At 40.0% G+C, this 24664-nt stretch overlaps 1 protein-coding gene across 5 annotated transcripts in view; it reads right to left on the reverse strand.

Moving 5' to 3' along the window:
• The window catches only part of Znf385b (zinc finger protein 385B), a 391103-nt gene that overhangs the window by 18724 nt on the left and 347715 nt on the right, over window positions 1-24664 (reverse strand). For all 5 annotated transcript variants that reach the window (XM_036186187.1, XM_036186184.1, XM_036186183.1 and 2 more), the window contains one exon: window positions 23418-23580. In XM_036186187.1, coding sequence (XP_036042080.1) covers window positions 23418-23580 — 163 coding nt within the window. The remainder of the gene's footprint in view (window positions 1-23417; window positions 23581-24664) is intronic.

The following is a 24664-nucleotide window of genomic DNA, read 5'->3' on the forward strand; positions in this document are numbered from 1 at the left end:
CACCTAGAATTGCAATCTTCCTAAACCCTAGATGCCAGATGTCAACATAAAAACATAATCAATAACAGCCAGGACAGTCTGTCTCCACTAGAGCCCAGCAACCTACCACAATAGGCCCAGAGAATTGTAATGTAGCTGGAGCACATGACAAAGACCATAAAACAGCCTGTATGAATATGGTAGGGTCCCTAAAGAGGAAATGAATAAACTCCTTAAAGAAATCTGTGAAAACACAAAGAGTGTAAGGAGACAAATAAAGCAATTCAAGTCATGAAAGTGGAAATAGAAGCAATAAAGAAAATCCAAACTGAGGGAAATATGAAACTACAAAATGCAGGAACCTCGGAGGCAAGCCTTAACAACAGAACACAAGAGATGGAATACAGAATACATTGAAGATACTATAAAAGTAATGGATACTTCAAAGAAAATGTTAAATCTAAGAAACTCTTGGTACAAAACACCAGGAAATTGTGAAAACACTATGAACAGACCAAATCTAAGAATAACAGGAATAGAGGAAGGAGAACAAACACAGGTCAAAGGAACAGAAAATATTTTCAACAAAATTCATAAGAACTTAACTTAATCCCTAACTTAAAAAAGAGATGCCTATCAAGATACAAGAAGCTTACAGAACATTAAATGGGCAGGACCAGAAAAAATTCCCCTTATCACATAAGAATCAAACACCTAAATGTACAGAATAAAGAAAGAATATTGAAAGTTTCAAGGAGGAAAGGACCAAGTAATATATAAAGGTAGACCTATTAGAACAACACCTGTCTTCTCAATGAACTCTGAAAGACAGAGGGCCTGGACAGTTCTACGGACTCTTAAGAGATCAGAGATGCCAGCCCAGACAACCATATGCATCAAAACTTTCAATCACAATAGATGGATAAAATAAAACATTCCACGACAAAACCAAATTTAAGTAATACCTATCTACAAATCCAGCCCTGTAGAAGATGCTAGAAGGAAAACTCCAACCTAAAGAGGTTAAACACACCCAAGAAAACACATGGAATAAATAATCCCAGACCAGTAAATCAAAGAAGAGAAAACACATCACGCACGCACTCACGTACACTCAAATGTACACATACATACCACCCCAATGACAAAATAGCAAAACAATCAACAAACACTGCCCATTGATATCTCTTAATATCAGTGGTTTCAATTCCCCAATAAAAAGTTACAGACTAACAGAATAGATGTGAAAACAGAATGTATCTTTCTGTTGCATTCATGAAACACACCTTAACATCGAGGACAGATATCTCCTCTGGGTAAAAGAATGGAAAAAATATTTCAAGCAAATGGACCTACGAAGTAAGCTGGTATAATTTTAATATTGGACAAAACAGACTTTAATCAGAACAGATGAGGAAGGACACTACATAAACATTAAAAGAAAAAAAAATCCTTCAAGAACACACTGCAGGTCTTAACATCTGTGCACCAAACACAAGAAATAGTACTGCAGCTGAAATCACATAATGACCCTCACACACTGATAGTAGGTGACTTCAGTATCCAACTCTCACAAACACACAGACCATCCAGACAAAAACCAGACAGAGAAATGTGGGAGCTAACAGGTGTTATAAGTTAAATGGACCTAACAGATATTTACAGAACATTTCACTCAAACACAAAAGAATATACCTTCTTCTCAGCACCTAATTAAACTTTTTCCAAAACTGACCACATACCTGGACACAAAGCAAGTCTCAAGAGATATAAGAATGCATCCTATCTGACTAACACGGCTTAAAACTGGATATCATTAACAGAAACAACATAAAGCTTACAAACTCAATAAAACTGAACAACACTCCATTGAATGAAAAAAAAAATGGGTAAACACAGAAATTAAGAAAGAAATTAAAGACTTTCTAGAATGGACTGAATATGAATACACAACATATCCAAACTTATGGTACAGAATGAAGGAGGTTCTAAGAAGCAAGTTTATAGCACTAAGTGTCTATGTAGAAAAAAAATAAAAAACAAAAAAAACAAAAAATAAAAAATAAAAAACCCCAAAAAACAAAAAACCCCTGGAGAGATCTCATACTAGTAACTTAACAGTACACCTAAAAGAACAAAAGGAAGAAATCACATCCAAAAGTAGACATCAAGAAATAATCAAACCCAGGACTGAAATCAATAAAACAGAAACAACAACAAAAACCAATAAAATGAAACAAGGAAACAGAGTTGGTTCTTTGACAAAATCAGTAAGATTGACAAACCCTTATCCAGATGAACTAAAAGGCAGATAAAGAATATCCAAATTAACAAAATTAGAAATGAAAAGGGGACATAACAAAAGACACTGAGGAAATCAAGAGAATCATAAGGACATAATTTAAAAAACATGTACTCCACCAAATTGGAAAATCTAAAAGAAATGGATAATTTTCTCAATGTATACCACTTTACCAAAATTAAATCAAGATCAGACAAGCAATTTAAGTTGATCTATAACACCTAGTGAAATATAAGCAGTCATTAAAATTCTACTAACCAAAAAAGCCCAGGAATTCTACCCGACTTTCAAAGAAGAGTTAAAATTAATGCCAAAACTCTTCAAATTATTCTACAGAATAGAAACATATAGAACATTGCCCAGTTTGTTTTATGAGGGCACTGTTATCCTGATCTCAAACTACATAAAGAACCAACAAACAAGAGAATTACAAACCAATTTACCTTATGAACAACATAGATGCAAAAGTTTTCAACAAAATACTTGCAAACCAAATCCAAGAACACATTAAAAAGAACATCCACCATGATCAAGTGGATTTCATCCCAGAGATGCAGGGATGGTTCAACAGATGTAGATCAATAAATGTAATCCACTATAGAAACAGGAGAGACAAAACCACACGATCATCTCATCAGATGCAGAAAAGGCCTTGACCAAATCCAGCACTCCTTTATGAGAGAAGTCCCAGAGAGATTAGGGATACAAGAGGCACACCTCAACATAAGATTTACAGCAAGCCCATAACCAATGTCAACTTAATTGGAGACAGTCAAAGTAATTCCTTTAAAATCAAGACCAAAGCAAGCTTGTCCACTTTCTCCATACCTAATCAACAAAGTATTCTAAGTCTTAGCTAGAGCAATAAGACAACTGGAGGAGATTAAAAAATTACAAATTGGAAAGGAAAAATTCAAAGTATTTTTATTTGCAGATGATCTGATACTATGCATAAGTGATCCTAAACATTCCACTGGGAAACTCCTACAGTAGATAAACACTTTCAGCAAAATAGCTGAATACAAAATTAACTTACAAAAATCAGTAGCCCTCCTATATATAAATGAATTGAGAAATCAGGGAAATAACACCTTTCACAATAGCCTCAAATAATGTAAAATATCTTGAGGGTAACTCTAATGAAGCAAGTGAAAGACTTGCTTTCACTTGATAAAAACTTTAAGACACTGAAGAAAGAAATTGAAGAAGATATCAGAAGATGGAAAGATTGCCCATGGGTATGTGGACACACACACACACACACACACACACACACACACACACAGGACAGCTAAAACAATCCTGACTGACTGCTTGGAAGTATTACCATCCCAACCTCAAATTGTACTACAGAGCCATAGTAATAAAAACTGCATGGTATTGGCACAAAAACAGATACATTAATCAATGGAATCTAACTGAAAACCCAGACATAAATCCACACACCTCTAGACATTTGATTTTTGACAAAGAAGCCAGAAATACTCATTGGAAAAAAGACAGTATCTTCAACAAATGGTACTGGTCAAACTGGATAGCTACATGAAGAAAAATCCAAATAGATCCACAAAACTCAACTCCGAATGGATCAAATACCTCACCATAAAACTAGACATACAGAACCTAATGGAAGAGAAAGTGGGGGACAGTCATTGGCATAGGAAAGACTTTCTCAACAAAACACCATTAGCACAAGCACTAAGATTAACAATCAATAAATGGGAACTCATGAAACTGAAAAGCTTCTGTATGGCAAATAACACCATCATTTGGACAAAGAGTAGCCTACAGAATGGGAAAAAAAATTACCCAATTACACATCTGATAGAGGGCTAATACCCAAAATATATAAAGAACTAAAAAAAACTAGATATCAAGAAAATAAATAACTCAATTAAAAATGGAGTACAGATCTAACAGAGAATTCTCAAAAAGGAACCTCAAATGGTTGAGAAACACTTAAAGAAATATTAAACATCCTATCCATCAGGGAAATGCAAATCAAAACTGCTTTGAGATTCTATCTTACACCTGTCAGATTGGCTAAGATCAACAATGCAAGTGACAGCTCATGTAGGTGAGGATGTGGAATAAGATAGATAACTCATTCATTGCTGGTGGGGGTACAAAATTGTACAGTCACTATGGAAATCACTACAGCAGTTGCTCAGAAAATAGAAATTGATCTACCTCAAGATCCAGCAGTACTACTCTTGGGCATATACCCAAGGGTTGTTCCAACCTACCACAGAGATGCTTGCTCAACTACATTCATTGCTGCCCTATCCATAATAGGCAGAAATTGGAAACAACCTTTAAGTCCCTCAACAGAATGGCTAAAGAAAATGTGTGGTCCATTTACACAATAGAGTACTAGTCAGCTTTTAAAAAAATGAAATCATAAAATTTGCAGGTAAAAGGATGGAACTAGAAAAATCAATCTGAATTAGGTAACCTAGACCCAGAAAGACAATTATGGTATATATTTGCTTATAGGTGGATATTAGCTCTTAATTCAATGATAACCAGAGTACAATCCATTTAAACACAGAGGTTAGGTATAGAGTAAGAGACTGAGCGGGGCAGGGCACAGATAGATCTCCCTAGAAATGGGAAATAGTATATAGATAGTTATGGATGTATGGGGGGCTGAAATGGGAGGACCAAATGGAGTTGGGAGGGAGGAGGGAGACAAGGGAGAGAATGAGGAGAGACAGCTAAAATTAAGGGCCATTTGAAGAGTAGTATGGAAATCTAACACAGTAAAATAAATATATACATACTTCTTCCTAAAACATATACACACATAATGAACCTCTAAATGAAATTGCTAAATAATGGGGAGACAGAGCTTCAACTAGATACCGCTTGTCACCAAATGAGGTCTCTAGTCTTTGGAATGGGTTACATCTAATTGAGTTGTGGACCAAAGGAGTCCCATGGGAACCAGTAAACAACCTAAGCTTTGCCAAGTTGCTCTCCACAAACTGACAGCAAAGACCCACTGGTGAAGACAACACCTATGACAACTCATTGAACATAGAGCAAATGAGCTGTAACATATACAGAACCATCATAACCTACATGTCTTTGGAACAGGAAGGTACTCTGCATGCTACCAAAGGAGAAACATGAATACGACCCCAGCCACAGACCCTTTATGTATTAGCAAGATATGCTAGTGCAATCATGGCACAAAGTTTGTGGAAGTAACCAACCAGTGTCTGATTTGAGATCCACTCCACAAGCTGGACTCTATACCCCAAACTGCTTGGGTGACAAAGAACTTGAGACTAGATAGCCTAGGGACATGGTATAAAATCCAATTGTTCTAAAAACCAAACAAAACAAAGATGCAGCAATAAAATGTCTCCTAATGACATTTTGCCATACTCATAGATCAGCGCCTTGCTCAGCCATCCTCAGAGAAGCTTCCACCTGCAGCAGATAGGACCAAATATAGAGACCAATGAGAGACCTTAGAACACTCGGCCTTAAAGGGGATGTCTGCATCCAATCCCCTGACTCAGGGCTCATTTAATACAGCAGAAGGGAGGTGGAGAGTGTTCTTTGCATATGTTTGATGACTTGCAGCTTTGTGTTTTTATGGGATTCCCGAGTGTGTGAATGAGTGGGTCTCTGTTTCCTGTGCCTTCTCTTGGGCTCTTTTCTTCCAGTTTGTTTGTTTGTTCCAATTCTGGTCTTTTTTTTTTTTTTTTTTGGTGTTTTGAGACAGGGTTTCTCTGTGTAGCTTTGGAGCCTTTCCTGGAACTCACACTGTATCCTAGGCTGGCCTTGAACTCACAGAGTGAGTTCTGCCTCTGCCTCCCGAGTGCTGGGATTAAAGGCGTGCACCACCACCACCACCACCACCACCACCACCACCACCACCACCACCCAGCTCTGTTTTGTTCAATTCTAATGTGTTAGTTTTTGCTTTATCTTATTATATTTTACTCTATTTTATTACTATCACATTGAAACCTATTTATTTGCTAATGAGAGACAGAAAGGGGATGGATTTGGATAGGAGAAGAGGTGGGAAGAAACTGGGAGGAGTCAAGGGAGGGGAACTGTAATCAGGATATATTATATGAGAGAAAGATCTGTTTTCAATAAGAGAAAAAGAGAACATGCATTAGCGAATGCAAATTAATGAAATTTTCTGTATGTGGGCAAGAGGTCAATAAATAAGACAAAAAGATGGGGAAAGTATTACATGCAGGGAACACACATTTCTTCGTCTTGGTGGAGGCTTCCTCTTTTTTCAGTTTGCACTCGATACTCTAATCCTTTTATTAGCGAATGTCTCCTGTTTCATAGCAGAATGAGGAGGCTTGGTAAGGTTGTCCCTGATGTTAAAGCTTCTCCCTTCTGTGAGGAAAAAGGTGTCCCATTCCACTTGAGTTTTCTGCTTTTTATTTGTCTTCTCTTTCCTATAACATCCCCTACTTTCTTTCTGTTGATGAAGTCCTGAGAGCTCCACGTTCTAAGGGTCCTTCTCTGAATTGACTCACCCCCGGTGCTTCCCACATGTCTTCTCTTTGATGCGTGGAGGTGATGTGAAATGGCCTCTTCTGCTTACTCTCTCCCATCCTAATCTACCCAAACCAGTGTTCTCTCTGTAGTCATCCCGTAGATTTTCTTCCCTTGATGTTCACATGCTTTCTGCCTTTGATGACTGCGGGTCCTCCCATGGGTATTTCCCCATTCATCTTTACAACAGTTCATTCCAGCTCCTTCACTGGGGCCTGATCTGCCTGGCCTTAGCTAAGAGGTGGCATTCGTTAGGGTGGGTCACCTTACTTTCATCCTCTTCTTTGGCATTATAAGCTCTAATTAGCTTTAGTGACTTCTACCAGATGGACCCAGATTCCTAAATCCATAGGTAACCTCCTTCTTCATGGTTCAAGACCGTTTCCTCATGTCTATGTCTAGATGTTGCATGGATTTTCAAACTCATGTCACTGATACTACATGGACTGAGCTGCCCCACTGAGAAGTCATTCCACGTCTTCTTGTCCTCATCTCAACTAAGCTCTTGTGTCCGCAAGGAGTCCTGTGTTCCCTCCCCATCTTATTTCCATTATTTAATTAACTAAGGTTTATGATACCATCTTTCCAGTATCTTTCCCATCGGGATTTCACCCTTTCCACCCACTTTCCATTTCTCTAGCACCTACTATATGCTGCTGTTCATTTCACACCCTCTTCAACTCTTCCTGATTCAGAAAACGAACATTTGTGATTTTACGGCTTAGCTTTCAGACTCACATCTTCTCTTCTTCCTACTGTGCCTTCGGAATCCTCTTTCACATAATTACTCTATTATCTCCTAATTATTTATTTGCACTTACAAATTGTCAAGATAGAAATTTTTGAGTCTTAGAAACATCTTAACCTATCTCTGTGCCAAATGTGCAGAAAAACATCCATGGGCAACGATTCTACTGAACTAGGGAATGCCTAATTCAAGAGACAGTGCTACAGGAATAAAAATTTTCAAAACTTCAGTGCTAAGAATTGAAGTGAAACAAATTACATAGAAAAAAACCATATATTTCTTGATTAATTATGTAAAATACTTTTACCACTCTTTCCAATAGCACATGTTTTAATGTTTTTAAGGTTCATCTTATTAGTAAGGTGATTATTATTAATTATATATATGCACGTGTGTGTCAGAAGCCAGAGGCATGGGATCCCCAGGAGCTGGAAGTTACAGGTAGTTGTGAGCCGCCTGACATGGGTGCTGGGAACTGAACTCTGTTTCTCCAGAAGAATAGCAAGTGCCCTTAACCCTTGAATCATCTCTCCAGCCTCCACATTTGCAATAGTTAATGTCAGTACAAGTTGAATCTTTTCTCTTAACAATGGATCTCTTTGAGATATATTAGGACAGTTATAACAACAACAAAAATGTATTTGTGACAGGTTCATATTTTAATGTTTGATTAAATGAAACCAATCTGAATATTTCATTACGTTCTCTGAAAATAAGCTTGTCTGCTGTTTTCTGTCAACTTAGTTTTCTATTGTTCTTTCCCGCTCTGGTTGTAGTGATGGAACCTATGGCTTCTGCATTTCTGGGAAGAGCTAGTTCACTGGAAAACTATACAAAACAGGAGAACACTATGAATTTGCATCAAACCTAAGCAAACAAACTCTTTTGTGCTCATGCAGGAAAACTGACAGGTTCACGGATAGCAGGTTGGGGTGGCTGGCTTTTAACATGAAGATATATGGTGATGCCTCTGTGTTTTTCTGGTATCTTGGACCTTGTCCATACTAGATAAAAGCTACCTCTGAGTCACACTATGGAATTATTTGGGTTCTGTTTGGACATTCATTAGAGATTCCTGCCTAGCAACTCTTTCTTCAACGGATGTTCTATGTTGCCATTAACTCATATCAGACTACTGTTATTTCATTTTCAACAGTTATGTGGCTGATATATTTATACAATAATATTCTAGCCGGGCAGTGGTCGAGAACACCTTTAGTCCCAGCACTCGGCAGGCAGAGGCAGGTGGATCTTTGTGAGTTCGAGGCCAGCCTGGGCTACAGAGCGAGTTCTAGGACAGGCTCCAAAGCTACACAGAGAAACCCTGTCTTGGAAAAACAAAAAACAAAACAAAATCTAAAGAAATTCTCGGTACCAGGCACTGTGTTGTTACTTGATTTTCTATACCTTTTAGATGTCATCATTGAAGGCCATTATGGAGGCTCTGTATCTTAGAGATTTTCCCACTCACACCTACACGAAGTCCCCAAGGTGCATAGCTTTATACCTGGTGGCCTAGTCTGACTCAGCTCTCTGGGATCTTCTAGTCACCCATTTAGATTTTTTTCCAATTAGCTGTCCCACTCAGATTGGATCTATTTCTATGTCCCTAAAGTTCACCCCGACATAGCTAGTGTCAACTGGTCTGTCTCACATCTAGCCGGCTAAGTAATTTGACTACTCAGAGGACGTCCTGTTGGGAAATGTCTGATCTCAGTTCCACAGGAAGGAACTTCAGAGCACCCTCTGGACCTGCACTCTGAAAGCCCTTTCCATATCTAACAGATACAGAAAACAGCGTAGAGTACTTCATTATTAGCCTAGAAATACCAAGTGGTCACGGAGAAATAGAGGAATTACAGCTGCCTTGCAGAAGTCTCTAAGCATAAAAACATTCCACCAATCCAAAGTAGTCAGGCTCTTGATATTTAATGCCACATTACCACATCCTAGCTAAATTCCAGAAACCCTGCATCTTCAAGCATGGCTGATCACTGTGACGCTTACTAATTCCTAATTAACTATGTTTATGCCTAATTTTCATATGATGGCCTTTAGACTAACTCTGTAAGCAGGTAAACATCGTCTAAGTTAAAAATGTCTCTTTGCTGAATCAGACTTTATATGTCCTTTAAGGAAAAAAAAAAAGCATAGAAAAAAGGCCACTTATTTAAAGTCACTTAGAACTCACAAAAGTGGGGTGACAAATTCTGTAAGTTCAAAATTGTGCTCTACTGGCATCTGGGACCCCTGTGCCAGTCTGAGGTTCTAATTTTGGAGGCTGCTCTCAGTTCCATCTGAAAGCCCCTGTCAATCAGGTTTTGGTCATTAGGCCTTGCCTTGCAGGGGGCTTGTGGTTGAACAAAATGTCTGATACTGCCCTCCTTGCCTGACTGTAGGCCACTGGCTCCCATTGTCCCATGTTCAGGAGCAAAAGTAGCTAGTGTCGCACTCAGATGAAACAGAGGCATGACCAAACACCTCCATGTTGAAAGCTGGCAGCCCCAACTTGCTATAAGTGAACTGGCCCAGATATCCGTCAATGTGTCAGTTTTCCCGAGGGAGCACAAAGGAGAGATTGTTTGCTAGAGTTTGAATCTAATGAAAAGCTTTCTCCTATTTTGTATAGTTTTCCAGCCATTGGGCTTGTACAGTAGAGAAATCATATTTCGACTTCTTTAGGTTGAAAAATTGTCCTCTTGGATCTGTCACTAAGGGAGGTGAAACAGTTATTTTTTGAGGCACCTTTGTTATTGAAAATAGAATAAGTAACTCATGTCACTCAAGTCCAGACCCTTAGGGAGCAGGGATTCAAAAGCCGAGAATAAGATTAAAAAACTAATTTTCAAGATAGAGTGAGGAACAGGGTCTCTTTATTTTTATTTTTAATTTTTGCTAGGTGTATGGCCCTATTTCAGAGAATACAATTTTAGATTCACAGAGCCCAGGCAAATATGTTTGAATTTAGGCCCACCTTTCTCCTCTCTAGCTACAAGCTTAGCCCAGGGGGAGGCTTTGATGCTCCAGGCAGGGGGAGGTGCTCACTGAAGATGGTAAGGTCAGCCCCGAGAACTGTGGAGAATACTCACTCTTTCTTCACCTAGTCAGAGCCAAAAAATTACTGCTGGGAAACATGCTTATAGCCCCAGGCTGCCCCTGGCAGACAGGTACCTAGCCTACATGCTTTATAACCAGGTACTGTCTGCTCTACTACATACACAGTCCAGGGCTAGACTAGGGATCTTTACGAATGCATCGCTAAACACCCATCCTGCTTTGCTGTTTCCCATCTGACTTTTGTCTCTAAATTCAGTCTGCGGCTTTAGGAAGTTGTCAAAGCCAGCTTAATAGTTAAGACCTATAGATGCCAGGGAAAGTCGGCTGACCGTAGAAAGTCGCTTTTAATTTAAAAGGCTGATTCTCCAGAGGAATTTGTTTTGGGTTGCTTATCCTGCCTGGTCTCAGGTATTGCTACAGTTCTGATCCCATGTCTGATGGGCTTGGTCCCTGGCTTGGGACAATTGGGAGGTTGTGGAACTTTTTAAAAAGTGGGAGCTGGCTGGAGGTTTCTAGGTCCCTGGGGGGTGGGTGCCTTTCAAGCCAATAACAGGACACCAGTCCCTTCCTCTTTGAGTTTGCTTCCTTGCAATGAAGTAGTTTTACGTTGGCATGAGCTCATGGCTATCACATATTGCCTTGTCACAGGCTCAAAAGTGACAGGGCCAAATGACCACAGATCAGAGCCTACCAAACTAGGAACCCAATCAACCACTTCTGGTTCTAAGTTGCTTGCTTCAGACTCAGGACTGTGGTTCAACTTAGGGGATGTGGATGCTGACTGTAACAGCAATAAGCAGATATGGCATTGCACGGCCTTCTGTTAACCTCACAACTAGAACACAAACAAATAGCTGAGAGTTTCCTTCTTGTCCGGTCTGTGTCTGTCACATATAATCTTCATCAAGGCTCAAGAACACATTATGATGGCCTAAGAGAATAGAGAGGGGGAAAAAAAAATCCCATTTCTGTCAAATTAAACATGAGTTCTTAACCTGAGCTCTGTGGACACCAAGATGCCTAAAATTCAAGGTATACATGCTTTGCCTAGCCCATATTTATCTTTGTTTTTATTTATCTCTAATTAAATTTTAGCATTTCCTTCAGCTCAAAGGAACATGACAGCCTTAGCTGTGCCACCAATGGATGTCAAATAGTCTTAGGGGACATGAGCTTTGTCACAGAATCTTGGAACAATGTACATGTTCACCATCATTTTAAATTCAGGTAGATGTTCGACCCACGGCTAGAGCACATTTGGAACGTTATTGTTACATTCAGATATCATAACGGAAACTGACGCCGCATTTGTGCCGTATGGATATGGAAGCATTCATCTAACCCTAGGCTTTGTCAGTTGGCCGTAGGCGTCCACGACACACAACGGTTAGATACCATGCTTCTGTGTATTGTTTCATTCTGTCTGCATTCTGTCTACACTCACCCTTCCACAGTCTAAGCCGTGCTCCAGCATCCTTTCTTGCCTATCCTTTCACTGTCTTAAATATTTAACTGGCTAGTGGCCCACATGGTAAGTTCTGTGGTATACTGACCCTTCACACTGTGCCGACACAATGCTGAATATTCAGTAGGGAAAACACACACACACACACACACACACACACACACACACACACACACGCGCGCCATGTTGTATTATTTTAATTTAAAATATTCTCTAACTCTGAAACGTCTGTCACTGGTTTTCATGCTACTACTTTTATCTGCTTTTAAGATGCATAATACAAACAGTTTGTTCAAATAATTTCCTTGGCACTAATAACCTTGTTCCCATTTTGCAGTAATACAAATACAGTGTGCACCCTCATGAATAATGCTTTCTTTTTCTTACTTTGTACTTATAATTGTTTCCTTGTTGTAGAATCCAGAAAGAAAGTTTCACTGATCTAATGGAATGAACCTTTTTAAGGTTCTTTATTGAGTCTATCACTTCTGAAAGGATTCTCTCTATTCCAAATTTATATTTTGTGTGTAGATATATTCACATGTGTGTATAGGTGCATGTATGTGTATACAGAGGTTAAAGGTCAACATGAGGTATCTTCCTCAATTACTTCCCCATCTTATTGTACGAGGCAGGGTCTTTCACTAAAGCTGCAGCTGATTCAGCTAGAGTGGCTGGCCAGCCCCAGAGATCTGTCTGTCTCTCTGCTATCCCAGTGCTGGGATACCAGACATGTGCCACCGTGCCTGGATTTTATCAAGGGGCTAGGGATCTGAACTCAGGTCCTCATGCTTTCTTGATAAGCACTTTACCAGCTGAGCCACCTTCTTGGTATGGATCCTCTCAAGTTTAAATACCACAAGAACTCTGAGCAGAACAGCTGTACTAACAAGTCTTCCAAGTATAGTTCTTAGAAAAAATATTTTTGTATGTATGTATTATGTTTGTGTGTGTGTGTGTGTGTGTGTGGCTTGTTCTTGTATATTATGTAGGTACATGTATGCAAAACTCAGAGAATTGTTCCTCAGGGTCACTGTCTACTTTTTCCCCTTTGAAACAGGGTCTCTCATTGATCTGCAACTAATCAAGTGGGTGGCTGGCTAGTCAGTGAACCTTCGGGATCCAACCATCTTCACATCTCCAGCACAGGGGTTACAAGTCTATGCCAGAGGTACTCACATTGTTTATGTGGGTCCTAGGGATCAAACTAATGTATTCATGCTTGCAAAACAAGCACTTCATCAACTAAGCTGTCCCCCAACCCCATATTTTTAATTAGATATTAATCATTGTATCTTCTGGGTTAGCCAAGGAACTGGGTATAATTCTGGCTAACAAGAAATAAACAATTGTCCCTAAACTCAAAATGCATGACAGTCAATCTTCATACCCATGGTTCTACATCTATAATTTCAACCAATTATGGATCAAAAATATTCAGGCAAGAATTACACCTGTATTGAACATGTATAGGTATTTGTTTATAATCATGCTCCAAAGGCAATAAAATGTCTTTTCTATAGCATTTACACTCTTATGGGTGTTGTAAATATTCTGTGGTGGGTGCTTTAAAGTATTAGGGAGGCTATGTGTAGGTTCTATGGAAACAATTTGCTGTTTTGTATAATTAATTTGAACATCTGCAGATATCAGTATACTTTGGGGATCTTGGAACCAGTCCCTCATGAACACTAAGGAAATGATTTCACATCAATACATTTCAATATTGAGTAAAATCATTTGTTAACAGAGAACTAGGAACAATGATGTGCTAGAAAAATGGTATTTTAACTTAATAGCCATTTTGTGAGTTAAGTGGGTAAAAATTATGAAATTCAGATAGAAACACAAATATCTGAAAACATGAATAAAATAGTCTATTGTGAGAAGAAACTCTAGTATTTATTTGTGCTATTTCATATTTAAAAGGAAAAAAATGTGTACTTAAAGGTTAAGTCATTAACAGCCCATAAGAAATGCCCAAATAATCATATGCCAAGAAAGCTTCATAAGCAGCTCAAGATTAAATATATGAGCAGACAAAATTCTTACTGATTGACACAAATGCCGTCTGGGACTTGCCAGGGAGGCATGTTTTTCATTCAGATCACCCATGTCCTCCAAATGTTTGCTCTTAATGGCCAAGACTGGCTCCAGCCTGAGCAAGTGCTCAACATCCAACACTCAGATTTCCCTCTGAACAAGGGGAAGTGTGTTGGGTTGTCCCTATGTTCAAAACCACGGTCTCACACAGAGTAGTCTGTCAACCTGTGCCTGGTCCCCTTTGTACTGACTGGGGAAGACACCAGAGCTAGCTAGAGTCATAGTGCCTAACCCACCATCTAGGGCAGGAAGCAGGGCTTCCACCACGGTATTTTCCTTAATAGTATTCATGTGATGCAAACTTCCTATATGACTGCCATGTGTGGAATAGGGCACTAAGAGGGCCAAGACACTTAAGCCAGGGGAAGGACAGAATGGAGAAAGGCTTCTTCCATTACATAAAAAAAAAAAAAAAGTGAGGAGGACCAACAGGGTCTCCTGTGCATTTTAAACGTCTCACAAGACATTGGGCTCATTAAGCCACAATGTCCTGGAATGAAAACACACGTGCATATAATTACTCTGAGGTAATAAACAAGCTCATAAAGGGAATGTGAGTACAGGTCACTGTTGCATATCAGTGTGGAGGGAAATGATGGTAGAGTCAGGGACAGGGCCTTGAATACCTGTGAACAAATGGTTGCTTTTTATGGCTACCATTTATTGCATGCCTGTTACCTGGTAGGCACTTTGCTGAGCACCGAGCATTTTTTAGCTCATTAATCCTGACAACCCTAGGAGGTAGATATTAACACTCCCATTTTATAGATGAGGAAATAGAAGGTTAGAGAGTATGACTCAGTCAAAATTATATGAAGTCAATGAGAGGTGGAATTCTTGGGTCTGACTTCAGGTTCATATTCCGTTCATGATGTTACACATGCAATGCAGGTAAATGGCACCCAGAAATCACAGCTTGATTAACATATCATAATGACAAATCCAGTTATAACTTGAAGTCTCACTATGTAATCCTGGATGGCCTAGAACTTGCCACACAGACCAGGCTGACCTCAGATTCACAGAGATCTATCTGCCTCTGTCTCCCTAGTACTCCCTAGTAGGATTAGAGCTCAGCATAACTTGACTCAAAACAAAAAAACAAAACAAATAAACCAGTTGTTCCCAGCAGGCTTGGAAAAGGAACAACACATCTTTTGAGATAAGAGAATTCAAGTAGTGTTACTTAGTAAAAAATTCCCAAACAACCTTAAAAACAAAAACCAAAAGACAACCATACAGTAGTATAGTTCCCAAAGCCTCCTCCAAAGACTAGCATGTCATAGGAAAGCAGCTGAGAGATGGCCTGGGTTATACACTGACCTTAAAAGCTAAAGCTAGGTCTCCAAGTTTCTTCCCCCTTTCTCTAGGCCTTACTTTGCAGTATCTGTCAGAAGACTTATAGCCTGTAAGTAACACAGTATATATAAAACACAGCACAGTGCGGGCACAAAGTGATCCTTAGTCATATGTTGATTGTCACTAGCATGGCTGTGTCTCATTCTATTCTCTGCTGCTAGGACAGAATAACATGAACTGAGTGCTTTATAAACACTGTAAGTTTATTTCTCTAATTCTAGAGATTGGGAAGTCTAGAATCATGGAACTGAAAAATCTGGTGTCTCAGGAGGGCCCATTTCTATATGGCACTGCTATCTGGCAAAAGCCTTTGTGCTGTGCCAGTAGAAATTGAATTTCTCATGAGCTTTGGAGGGGACACTCAAATTACAGCATTCTACCTCTGCTTCTCACAAATCTTATATCCTCACATGCAAAATGCATTCATCCCATTCCAGTTGCTTCAAAAGTCTTAGCTCATCCCAGACTCAAAAGTCCAAAGCCCAAGTCTCATCTAAATCAGATGAGCACAGTAGAAGGCACAGTTCAGCGGAAGGTCAATCCCCTGTAGTTTTGAGTCTGTGGAATCCAAATAAGCTCTGTCTGAAATGTAACAGTGGGACAGGTCAGACACCCTCATTCTAAAAAGAGGAAGGAGGCTAGAAGAACCATGGTAGGCTTTACTTGTCCCAGGTGCAAGCTCTCACAGGTTCAAACCCCGGCTTGGTGTTTGTTCTCTCTCAGGTTGACACACTGGAACACACAGTTTGGATATCTTGAGGCTGACTCTACTTCTACTGTTACCCTGGCCTCAGTCAGCTTCCTGTGATGTCCCTGGCCCCACAATTCTTCTGGGCAATGTACTAGTGGCACATTGATAGAGGTGTAGTTTTCTCTGGGCACATGATTGCTTAAAATGAGGATCTCTCTTCCTCTCTCTCTCTCTCTCTCTCTCTCTCTCTCTCTCTCTCTCTCTCTCTCTCTCGTCAGAAACAGGACGGCTGGTTCCACTCACCCTCACCCGGGGCAGAATGGAGGACTATGCCGACTGTTCACTTTGTTCTGTATCTGTGAATGTATTTATCCCCATTTCATATCTTAATAAATCCACTGATACCCTTTAACAGATTCTCGTGGGTTTTAACAGGAAACCATGTCCTTAATGCTCTTACATTCTGCACAGGAGCCAAATCAGTCCCACTGGATAATGCCAGGGCTGAGCCTGGCACTCTCCAGATGCAGAGGATCAAGCTACAGCTGGGCCTACTTGAGCAAGGGTGTGTGTGGGGGGAATGAATCTACTTCTGAAAATTTCCAGAAGAATTTTTTATTTTTGTGTGGTACTAGATAATGTTATTAGAATTGGGTCCAGAATCCTAAAAAAACTCTCTCACATATGTGCCTTGTACACAGAATATAAAATACGTATTGAGTAGTTCTATGTGAGCAGCCACCCTTGTCAGAAAAATATGCCACAACAAGCGAAATTTTTTTTCCCCGAAGCAAATAAGAGGAATGCCATTAAAATATAAATAATAACCTTTGTTGAAATCTCAAGGGCATTTGTGGCTATACAAAATTATTCAGTGAATGTACGAAGTCTTTTACATTCCAGTAGCTTTTCAATGCAGAAATGTTGTGAATAAAGGCAGTCAAAGAGATGAATCCAAGTTGAAATAAAGAAAGGGCTGGAGACGAGAAAGTCTGCAAAGGTAATAAGCTTAATGAAGCACAATCTATAGCTTATGGGGTGGGGACATGGTTTACAACATGTCCCCAGTAAATCACAAGTTAACAGGTCAATCATAAATCAGTCTCACTATTTTTTTTTTCCTGGTTCTTTTTTTTTTTTTTTTTAAAGCAACACCAGGGGGCAGTTTTTAAAAGCAGAAAGCGTGACAGTAAACTCATGGCATTATCTGCCTTGAAGCTACTGCAAATGGTCAGAAGTTTCCAAAGTTAGCTTCGAGTGGAGAGAACTGTTTGAAGAGCCATTAGCTTCACCTGGCAGGCTGCTCTTGTCATACTCAGGGGGAATGAGCAAAGGTAGAGGCAATTTCCTTTCTGAAACTTCCTTGGAACGTCTTCATGATCTATGAACATTTCCTGAGTATATGAGCTTTAGTATAATGGTCTGTTCTCTTCAGACAGATGGGCTCGTTTATGTTGTACATGATTGTACCCCAGAACTTCACATTTAAGATGTTTGTCATAAATACAGCTAATCTATTATTTTATGAGGGTTACTAAATCTTGGCTTCCTTGATTTGGATAGATGTATGCCAAATTTATGATGGCACTTGTCTATAAATGACAGGTACTGCCAGAGCAAGAGACTATCATTTTCCTCTGTTTAACAGCACAAGGTCCTGTTGCTGGATACAGGAAGGGAGAAGGCACACTTAGGAAGACCTTGCTGGCTAACAGACGGCATCCAGTGGCTGTCAGTGGAGATGAGAAGCTGTCTTTTGGAAAACTTGGCTCCATTTGTAATAACACATAAAAACTACTAAATACACAGGGGGACCCATAAAGAGGATGTGTCTTTGTGAGAAGCACTCTTTGGCAAAACTGAAGATGTCCTTTCATGAGGCAACAGGGCAAACATACACAACTGAATGGCAAGCCTTTGTAGGCAAATCACAATGAACTATGTATGAACTGATAAAAGCTCTTGGTTCACACCTGAGGAATGGCCAGCTATCTTGGTTCACACCTGAGGAATGGCCAGCCATCTCGGTTCACACCTGAGGAATGGCTACCTATCTTGGTTCACACCTGAGGAATGGCCACCTATCTTGGTTCACACCTGAGGATGGCCGGCCATCTTGGTTCACATCTGAGAATGGCCACCTATCTTGGTTCACACCTGAGGAATGGCCATCCTGCACAACCATCACATGCTAACAATTATGATGAGCGCCACTGAGCTGTCCTACCCTGACACCTCCAATGCCATCTCACAGTCTCCAAAGGTCATGGGTGTGCCGCCAACAAAATAATCCCCATGTCCTCCTGCCACTGATTTCAAAGAAGGGTTTTAAACTCTGTGAGGATGTGGACAGTGCTGAAGGTAAACACAATGTACTTGTTTGGAGGCAGGGTGAGGTTTGTGCCGCACTGGCAGCGTCCTTTCCGAGCTGAGCCTTATCTCATTCAGCGTGATCTGTCTCTAGGCGTGAAGAGTCTACAGTTGTCAAGCTGTAGCTTTAAGAACATTTGTCATGTGCCATTTACCGGAAGTGAATGGTTTTATTCAAATTTCCACTTAAATAAAAATTGTATCATTTCCAAATAAAGTTAAACACTGCAGGTAGTAGCCACACAAGCATTTTAGGATCATCAATAAAATAATGTGTGCTATCCCTTCTGACAGTCACTGCGCTTACCTAATGTGTCAGTGGCCACTGAAGAGTAAAGTACTTTCTCATTCTGGGGAAAAATTCTTTGGTGATACCTGACTTTATCCCCTGGCATTCTTGTGTGTGTTCTTCTAAGTCAGAGAAGTTTAGAAGCAATTAGGATCAAATGAGCATGGAGCAGGAAGCCTGAGTTCCTGGTTGTTCCTGACTATGCTGGGATCTGAGTCATGCAGATTCATTCAAGATGCTCCACTTTTCTGGTTTCCGGTTCTTCACCGATACCATATTCTGGGGAGCAACTAGCAGGTGGTGACTATTATCTTGATATCACTCATTTCCAATTTTAAAATGTTGTAAGGTTGAAAAGCCCTTAGAGGAGGAAAAAGAAATCTTTCTATTCACTGTTGTACCCCTCATCTGACAAAAAGACACATATATGCGCTATTACACCACAGTATAGAGGATAACCAACTGTAGAAATCCAGCTGGTTGTATGACTGAAGAAAATGTGGATTTTAGCCCCACTTGTTGCAAGGTTCTTGAAGGGACCACATGAAAACATTCATGTGTCTGCATTTGTAAACCAGGCATGTTCTAATGCTCCTTTCGTGGTATTTCATGCAGAACATTCTGGGTCCTGTTTTCACTCTTAATTGAATTTGTAAATTTAGATGGATAATGGAAATCATTCCTCATACCTTCCTTTGTTTAGAGGGCAACCATTTAAAAGCTTTTAAATGTTTTTCTCCATTATAACAGTTCCTTAATTTTTTTAAAGGCCTTATAAAGCCTAAGATTGTAGAATATAGCTGTGTAGGTGATTTGTTCTTTGAAGGCTCTGTGAATTTGAACCTGTTATAAGTTCTGAAACGCTACAGGAGCTGTCAGTGTGCTCTGTGGGGCACATCATCAGAGGGATGGGCACTGTTGCATGCCATTAAGACACTTGAACTCCAGGGAGAGATTTGGGTGCAGTGTCTGGCCTAGCTGTTCCAGCTGTCTTCCTGAAGCTGCCTAATACTTGCTGTGTTCTGACCCTAATTCTCCCCAATAACCCCCCGCCCCCCCCCTTCTCACTATGCTTCCAACGCCCACTGAAGCACCATTAAAAGTTGGGGCAGGTCCTGGGAGACCAGAAAGCTATTTGTCTGTATTTTACATTTAATTCTACCCCAACTTGTAAGAATTGAGTGGGGCAGTCATTCTTACTCTGCTTTCTTTAGCCTTTCAAAAAATCATGCAGGTGGAATTTCCTATAAATGAGACACCTGCTATTGTAACTTAAACCTATTTTGTTTACCGACCTGGGAGAAAGACCCAGAGAGCTTGCCATGTCATCCTGACATTTTTATATCTGTTGGCTCTATTATAATAAGTATCACTGTATTGTCCAGACCCAGATTCAACAGGAACCAAATTGTGTCTCCAAATATAACTTAAAGAGAGAAATGGCTATACCAAGTGTCAAAGTAGCAGGCAGGAAGGCTCACCAAACCCCTACAAGGTGGGGAGTACGTATCTTAGAATAGACCATGTGTGCTTTTGGGTAGCATGAAGGATCACAGAGGGGTCTTCGGGGCCTCCATGTTCCTCAGCAGATACTCCAAATTCTCATCTTATGGTACTCAATGAATTCCAGAATGTTGCTCTCCCAGAAGCTCCCCCCTCAATGCCGGGTTCTTTCTTTTCCTTCAAACTGTGCTTCCCTTAAATAACATTCTGATGCTAAGTTGATACTAAAACATGAGACTAGAAGTTGGATTAGTAAATTCTGTGGATATAATGACTGTTTTTTTTTTCTTTCTCTTTTTCCCCAAACAGGATTTTAAATGAATGAGAGACACAGACTAGAATCTGAAATAATGGCAAAGCTGTAGGAGCAGTTCAAGGCCTTAGAACTAGGTGGTTAGCAATTCACCATCGGTGGTTATTTAGATTAGGTTCTCTAGTGGGGCAAAGCTTCTCATTTTCTCATTAGGGAATTCTATAAAACATAAAGGCATTCTTGTTTAGAAATGAGTTTCAGCTAAGGGGGAAGAGTGTACATCTAACAAATACAACTCAATTGTGTTAAAATACTGCTCCCCACTGATGTTTTGTTAGTTCTTATAGACATAACGTATTTCATTTACATTTAACTTATACAAACCACAAGTAATCTAATCAGTGTGTTTGCAAATATATAGATTTTGAGTAAGGTGTCATGGAAAATGAGGTGCTCCCAAATATAAATATTGTCCTTATTGCTGATACAAATCTAGAGAGTCTCACAGTGAGCGAGTTAAATGCCTACAGACTACAGGGACTGCGGCCGGGCATGCAGTGCCCTCAGGGAAAGCTGAGGCCTCGGGATTCAAGACCACCTCACCCGGACCTCAGAGATGCTGTGATTGTGATCTCTGTCTTCATCTCTCCGCTCTCATCCCCCAGGGGTTTCCCTGAACCTTAGCTTGCTTTCTTTGTTTAGATCACTGGCTCCTTGACCCCCAGTTGTTCCAATAGCTCACCAACCAAACAGAGCTGCCTAGCAGGTCTCTCTGTTTCATGAACATAAGTCCTTGGTGAATGCTAACATTCAAATGATGGAAGAAAAACCTTCATCTGTTGAAATCCATTCTAACGGTCTTCACTGGGCACCCTATAGACCCAAGAGAGGCTGTGATGATAACATGGTCTGTGATGATAACATTTGCATTTTCTATGTCCACACTGCTCTGCCCGTGATTCCCTCTCTCCACTCTTTGAGTCTTTCTCTTTCACTTTCTCTTCACCACCTTCACTGCTGTCTTTAGAGCAAACACAGTTCCCAAATGGTTATTGTGCTTAGGCGAAACACTGAGCACATTTGGTTGCGATGTGGGAGTATTTATAGAGCCCACTGACTATTTGATTAGCTCAAGCCACAAAATAAACTGAAGGAATGGGGTGACACTAACCTCCATTATTCTATCCTTTTACTTGTAAGTTCTGCTGGAGGTAGAGACCACAATTCAGGTAATAAAACCTTTGGCAGAGTATTGCTTTATAAAGGCAACAATATTCTGAGGAAAAGGAAAGCTGGCAGGAAGTCAGGGGATGATGGATTTTGCTCTTCCAAACACAGGGCAACTGCTAGCCGATAGATGTCTTGATGTTGGCCTTACCACGAGCTGTGCTGCCGACTGTAAAATTGCACACATGGAAATAGTGTCTGGTATCTGTACTAATAACTGCTTTAGACATAGGTTAAATATTAGGTTTTGTATTTGTCTACACAGGAGTTTTGTGCTTTACAAGGTTAGAAGTGCTATGCAACAAGCCAGTATTTATCTCGTTTCTCTGATAAGATGGTGACCCACTATCATATAAAGCACCAAGAATCTTTATTATTAACACCACATTTGGTAGCTTAATTCTAGGCTTCCATGTTTTTGGAGCCAGCAGCTACAGAGCTTAAGCAATAATGTTTCCTTTGTACATAGTTTGATTTGAAGAGGCTTTCTGAACTCTCATCTTACAGTGATGGATTTGCTTGTCTCCAATGGCCCTGGGCAGCCATGGGTAAGCATTCTTCAGCCTCCTCCTCAAGTGCTACAGGGATTTTGATGATCAGGTGAGAACCTGAAGTGTGTATTTCCTACAACCTAGAAGTCCTGAATGTCAGAATCAAACATAAAGAAAGGGACATGTCCTCTTAGTGTCCTTTAACAGACAGTGTTTCTCAGCTAGCCACTGAAACAGGATGACAAATCCATTATGGGTCCCAAGGGCAGCGGTGAGAGGGGGCCTATCAACATCCAATTTCATGGTCTCCACACTGAAAAAGAGACAGAGAATTCTGTTTCCCACTCAAAGAATCCACTCAGATATTACAGGTTCTGTATTAAAGAATTTCCTTATGAGGCTCTCCCATCAACAGCACATTGCTAATTATATATTAAGGCTTTCTGTTAAGCAATTCATGGCATTGTAAATAATTCCTTTAAATGATTTGGGTCTATTTGTAATTCAGAGAAGGGCTTCACAAAGGTGGTGTGCAGTCAGAATCCGTTACGTCTAAGTACATTTTCATATCACTAATGTCTTTTTCTCAAAAAACGTCACCCCAACTCTTCACTGAGATTAGATTTAAAAAAAATCTATTATTAACAAGCTAAGAATCTCTTATCCAAAAAGCTGTAACACAAACCAAACATAAAAAGAGCAGAAAGGAGTAATACCACTGTTTTAAATATATTACTTGATTTTTTGTCTGAACACGTGACCAACAGTCTTAGATTATTTTGATACATATATACTTATATACACACATATATTTAAATGCATATATTTTACAACATGGAATGGCGACATATCAAATGTTTACATTCTGTGCCAACATATATTCCTTCGTCTGAAGGAAACATATCATATTACAAAAATAAATCATGGAGAGTAACATGCAACATCCAAGGGGGAGGAAAATGGGGTTGGGGTGGGCTGGGGTGGGGTGTGGGGTGGGCTGGGGTAGGGACACAACAATGCCAAAGAACAAAAAGTGTCATTGACCTGATTTGTCAGAGCTGTCGCCTGTGATTGGCCTGATGGAGCAGCTGGGATTAGCCTTTGCGCTGTCCTTGGGAGGAACCATTTTGGGTTTATTTTTCGCTGCCTCAAGTGCTCTGACCTTCTTGGCATGTTTACTTCCTTTGTAGTGGGCCTCGGCCTGGCTCTACAAAGGAGAACAAATCAGGCTCATTTTTCTGCTATTTACAAACACCACGATGGATGAGCATGCAGGAAAAAATACAATCAATCATAGGCACCACAGACATTTACAAGTCAGCGCTTGACTCCATTTCCGGCATTTATCTAAGAGGTTTCAACATCTCAAACCTTGCTCTCTAACGGAGGCCTCCTGTCTTCAAAAACCTAGAAGTTACATGAGTGGACCACAGGGTCAGGATGTGAGATGGATCACCACGGCTCACGCCAGGGGGATTGCTTTCTCAAGATTTTGCTGGCAGCATTTGCACTGAATATCTGTTCACATTCACAGACATGGACTTCCACAATCACCGCTCATTAGCTAAATGCCTGTCTGCTCTGTGTCTAGTTCCCTGTGGTCTCTGCTCTGAGATAACTAGAGTAACAGAGCAACATGTAAAGAGATGTTCCTGAATGAAGATGGCGCCACATTTTGGAGATAACTACATGCACTCAGTGTGCCATCTTGGATGGTTCCAGTTCCAATTATAGCTCATGCCACAAGGGAGGTAAGGACAATCCTTGATCTCAGATGTGGTCCTCACATCAAAGCTCTTGTACATAAAACATATGTAGCACAGTAACTTCAATACTAGATCAAAGGAAGGAGAAAGTGAGACAAGAGACAACATGAAATTACAATAAACCTAGACGACATTTAGTTAACTTACTGATATTTGGAAAGTTACCTTCCATCTAATCAAGGTCTTTTGGTATCTTGCTTACTGTACACATTGAGAAAAAAAATTTAACTGAATTCATTTGAGTTTCATTCTGAATAGACTTAAAAAAAGAACACGCATAAAGTATAAAACAAGACACAGTGGGTATAATGGCTTAGTTATAAAGTGACATTAATGAGAAATTTTATGTCTCCAAGGTGGGGCTTTATTAGAGCATTTTTAAGCTAATAATTTTTCTTACAACAGTTTTCAATGAATCTGTGTGTGTGTAAAGATGGTCAAGGCAAGCAAAGCTTCATAGGTCCATGTAGTAATAGCTATAATGCAGATCCATCCACTCATGAGGAAGTGGGCAGATTCAGCAAA

Source organism: Onychomys torridus, chromosome 4 (genome assembly GCF_903995425.1).
Source record: "Onychomys torridus chromosome 4, mOncTor1.1, whole genome shotgun sequence".
Lineage (NCBI taxonomy): Eukaryota > Metazoa > Chordata > Mammalia > Rodentia > Cricetidae > Onychomys > Onychomys torridus.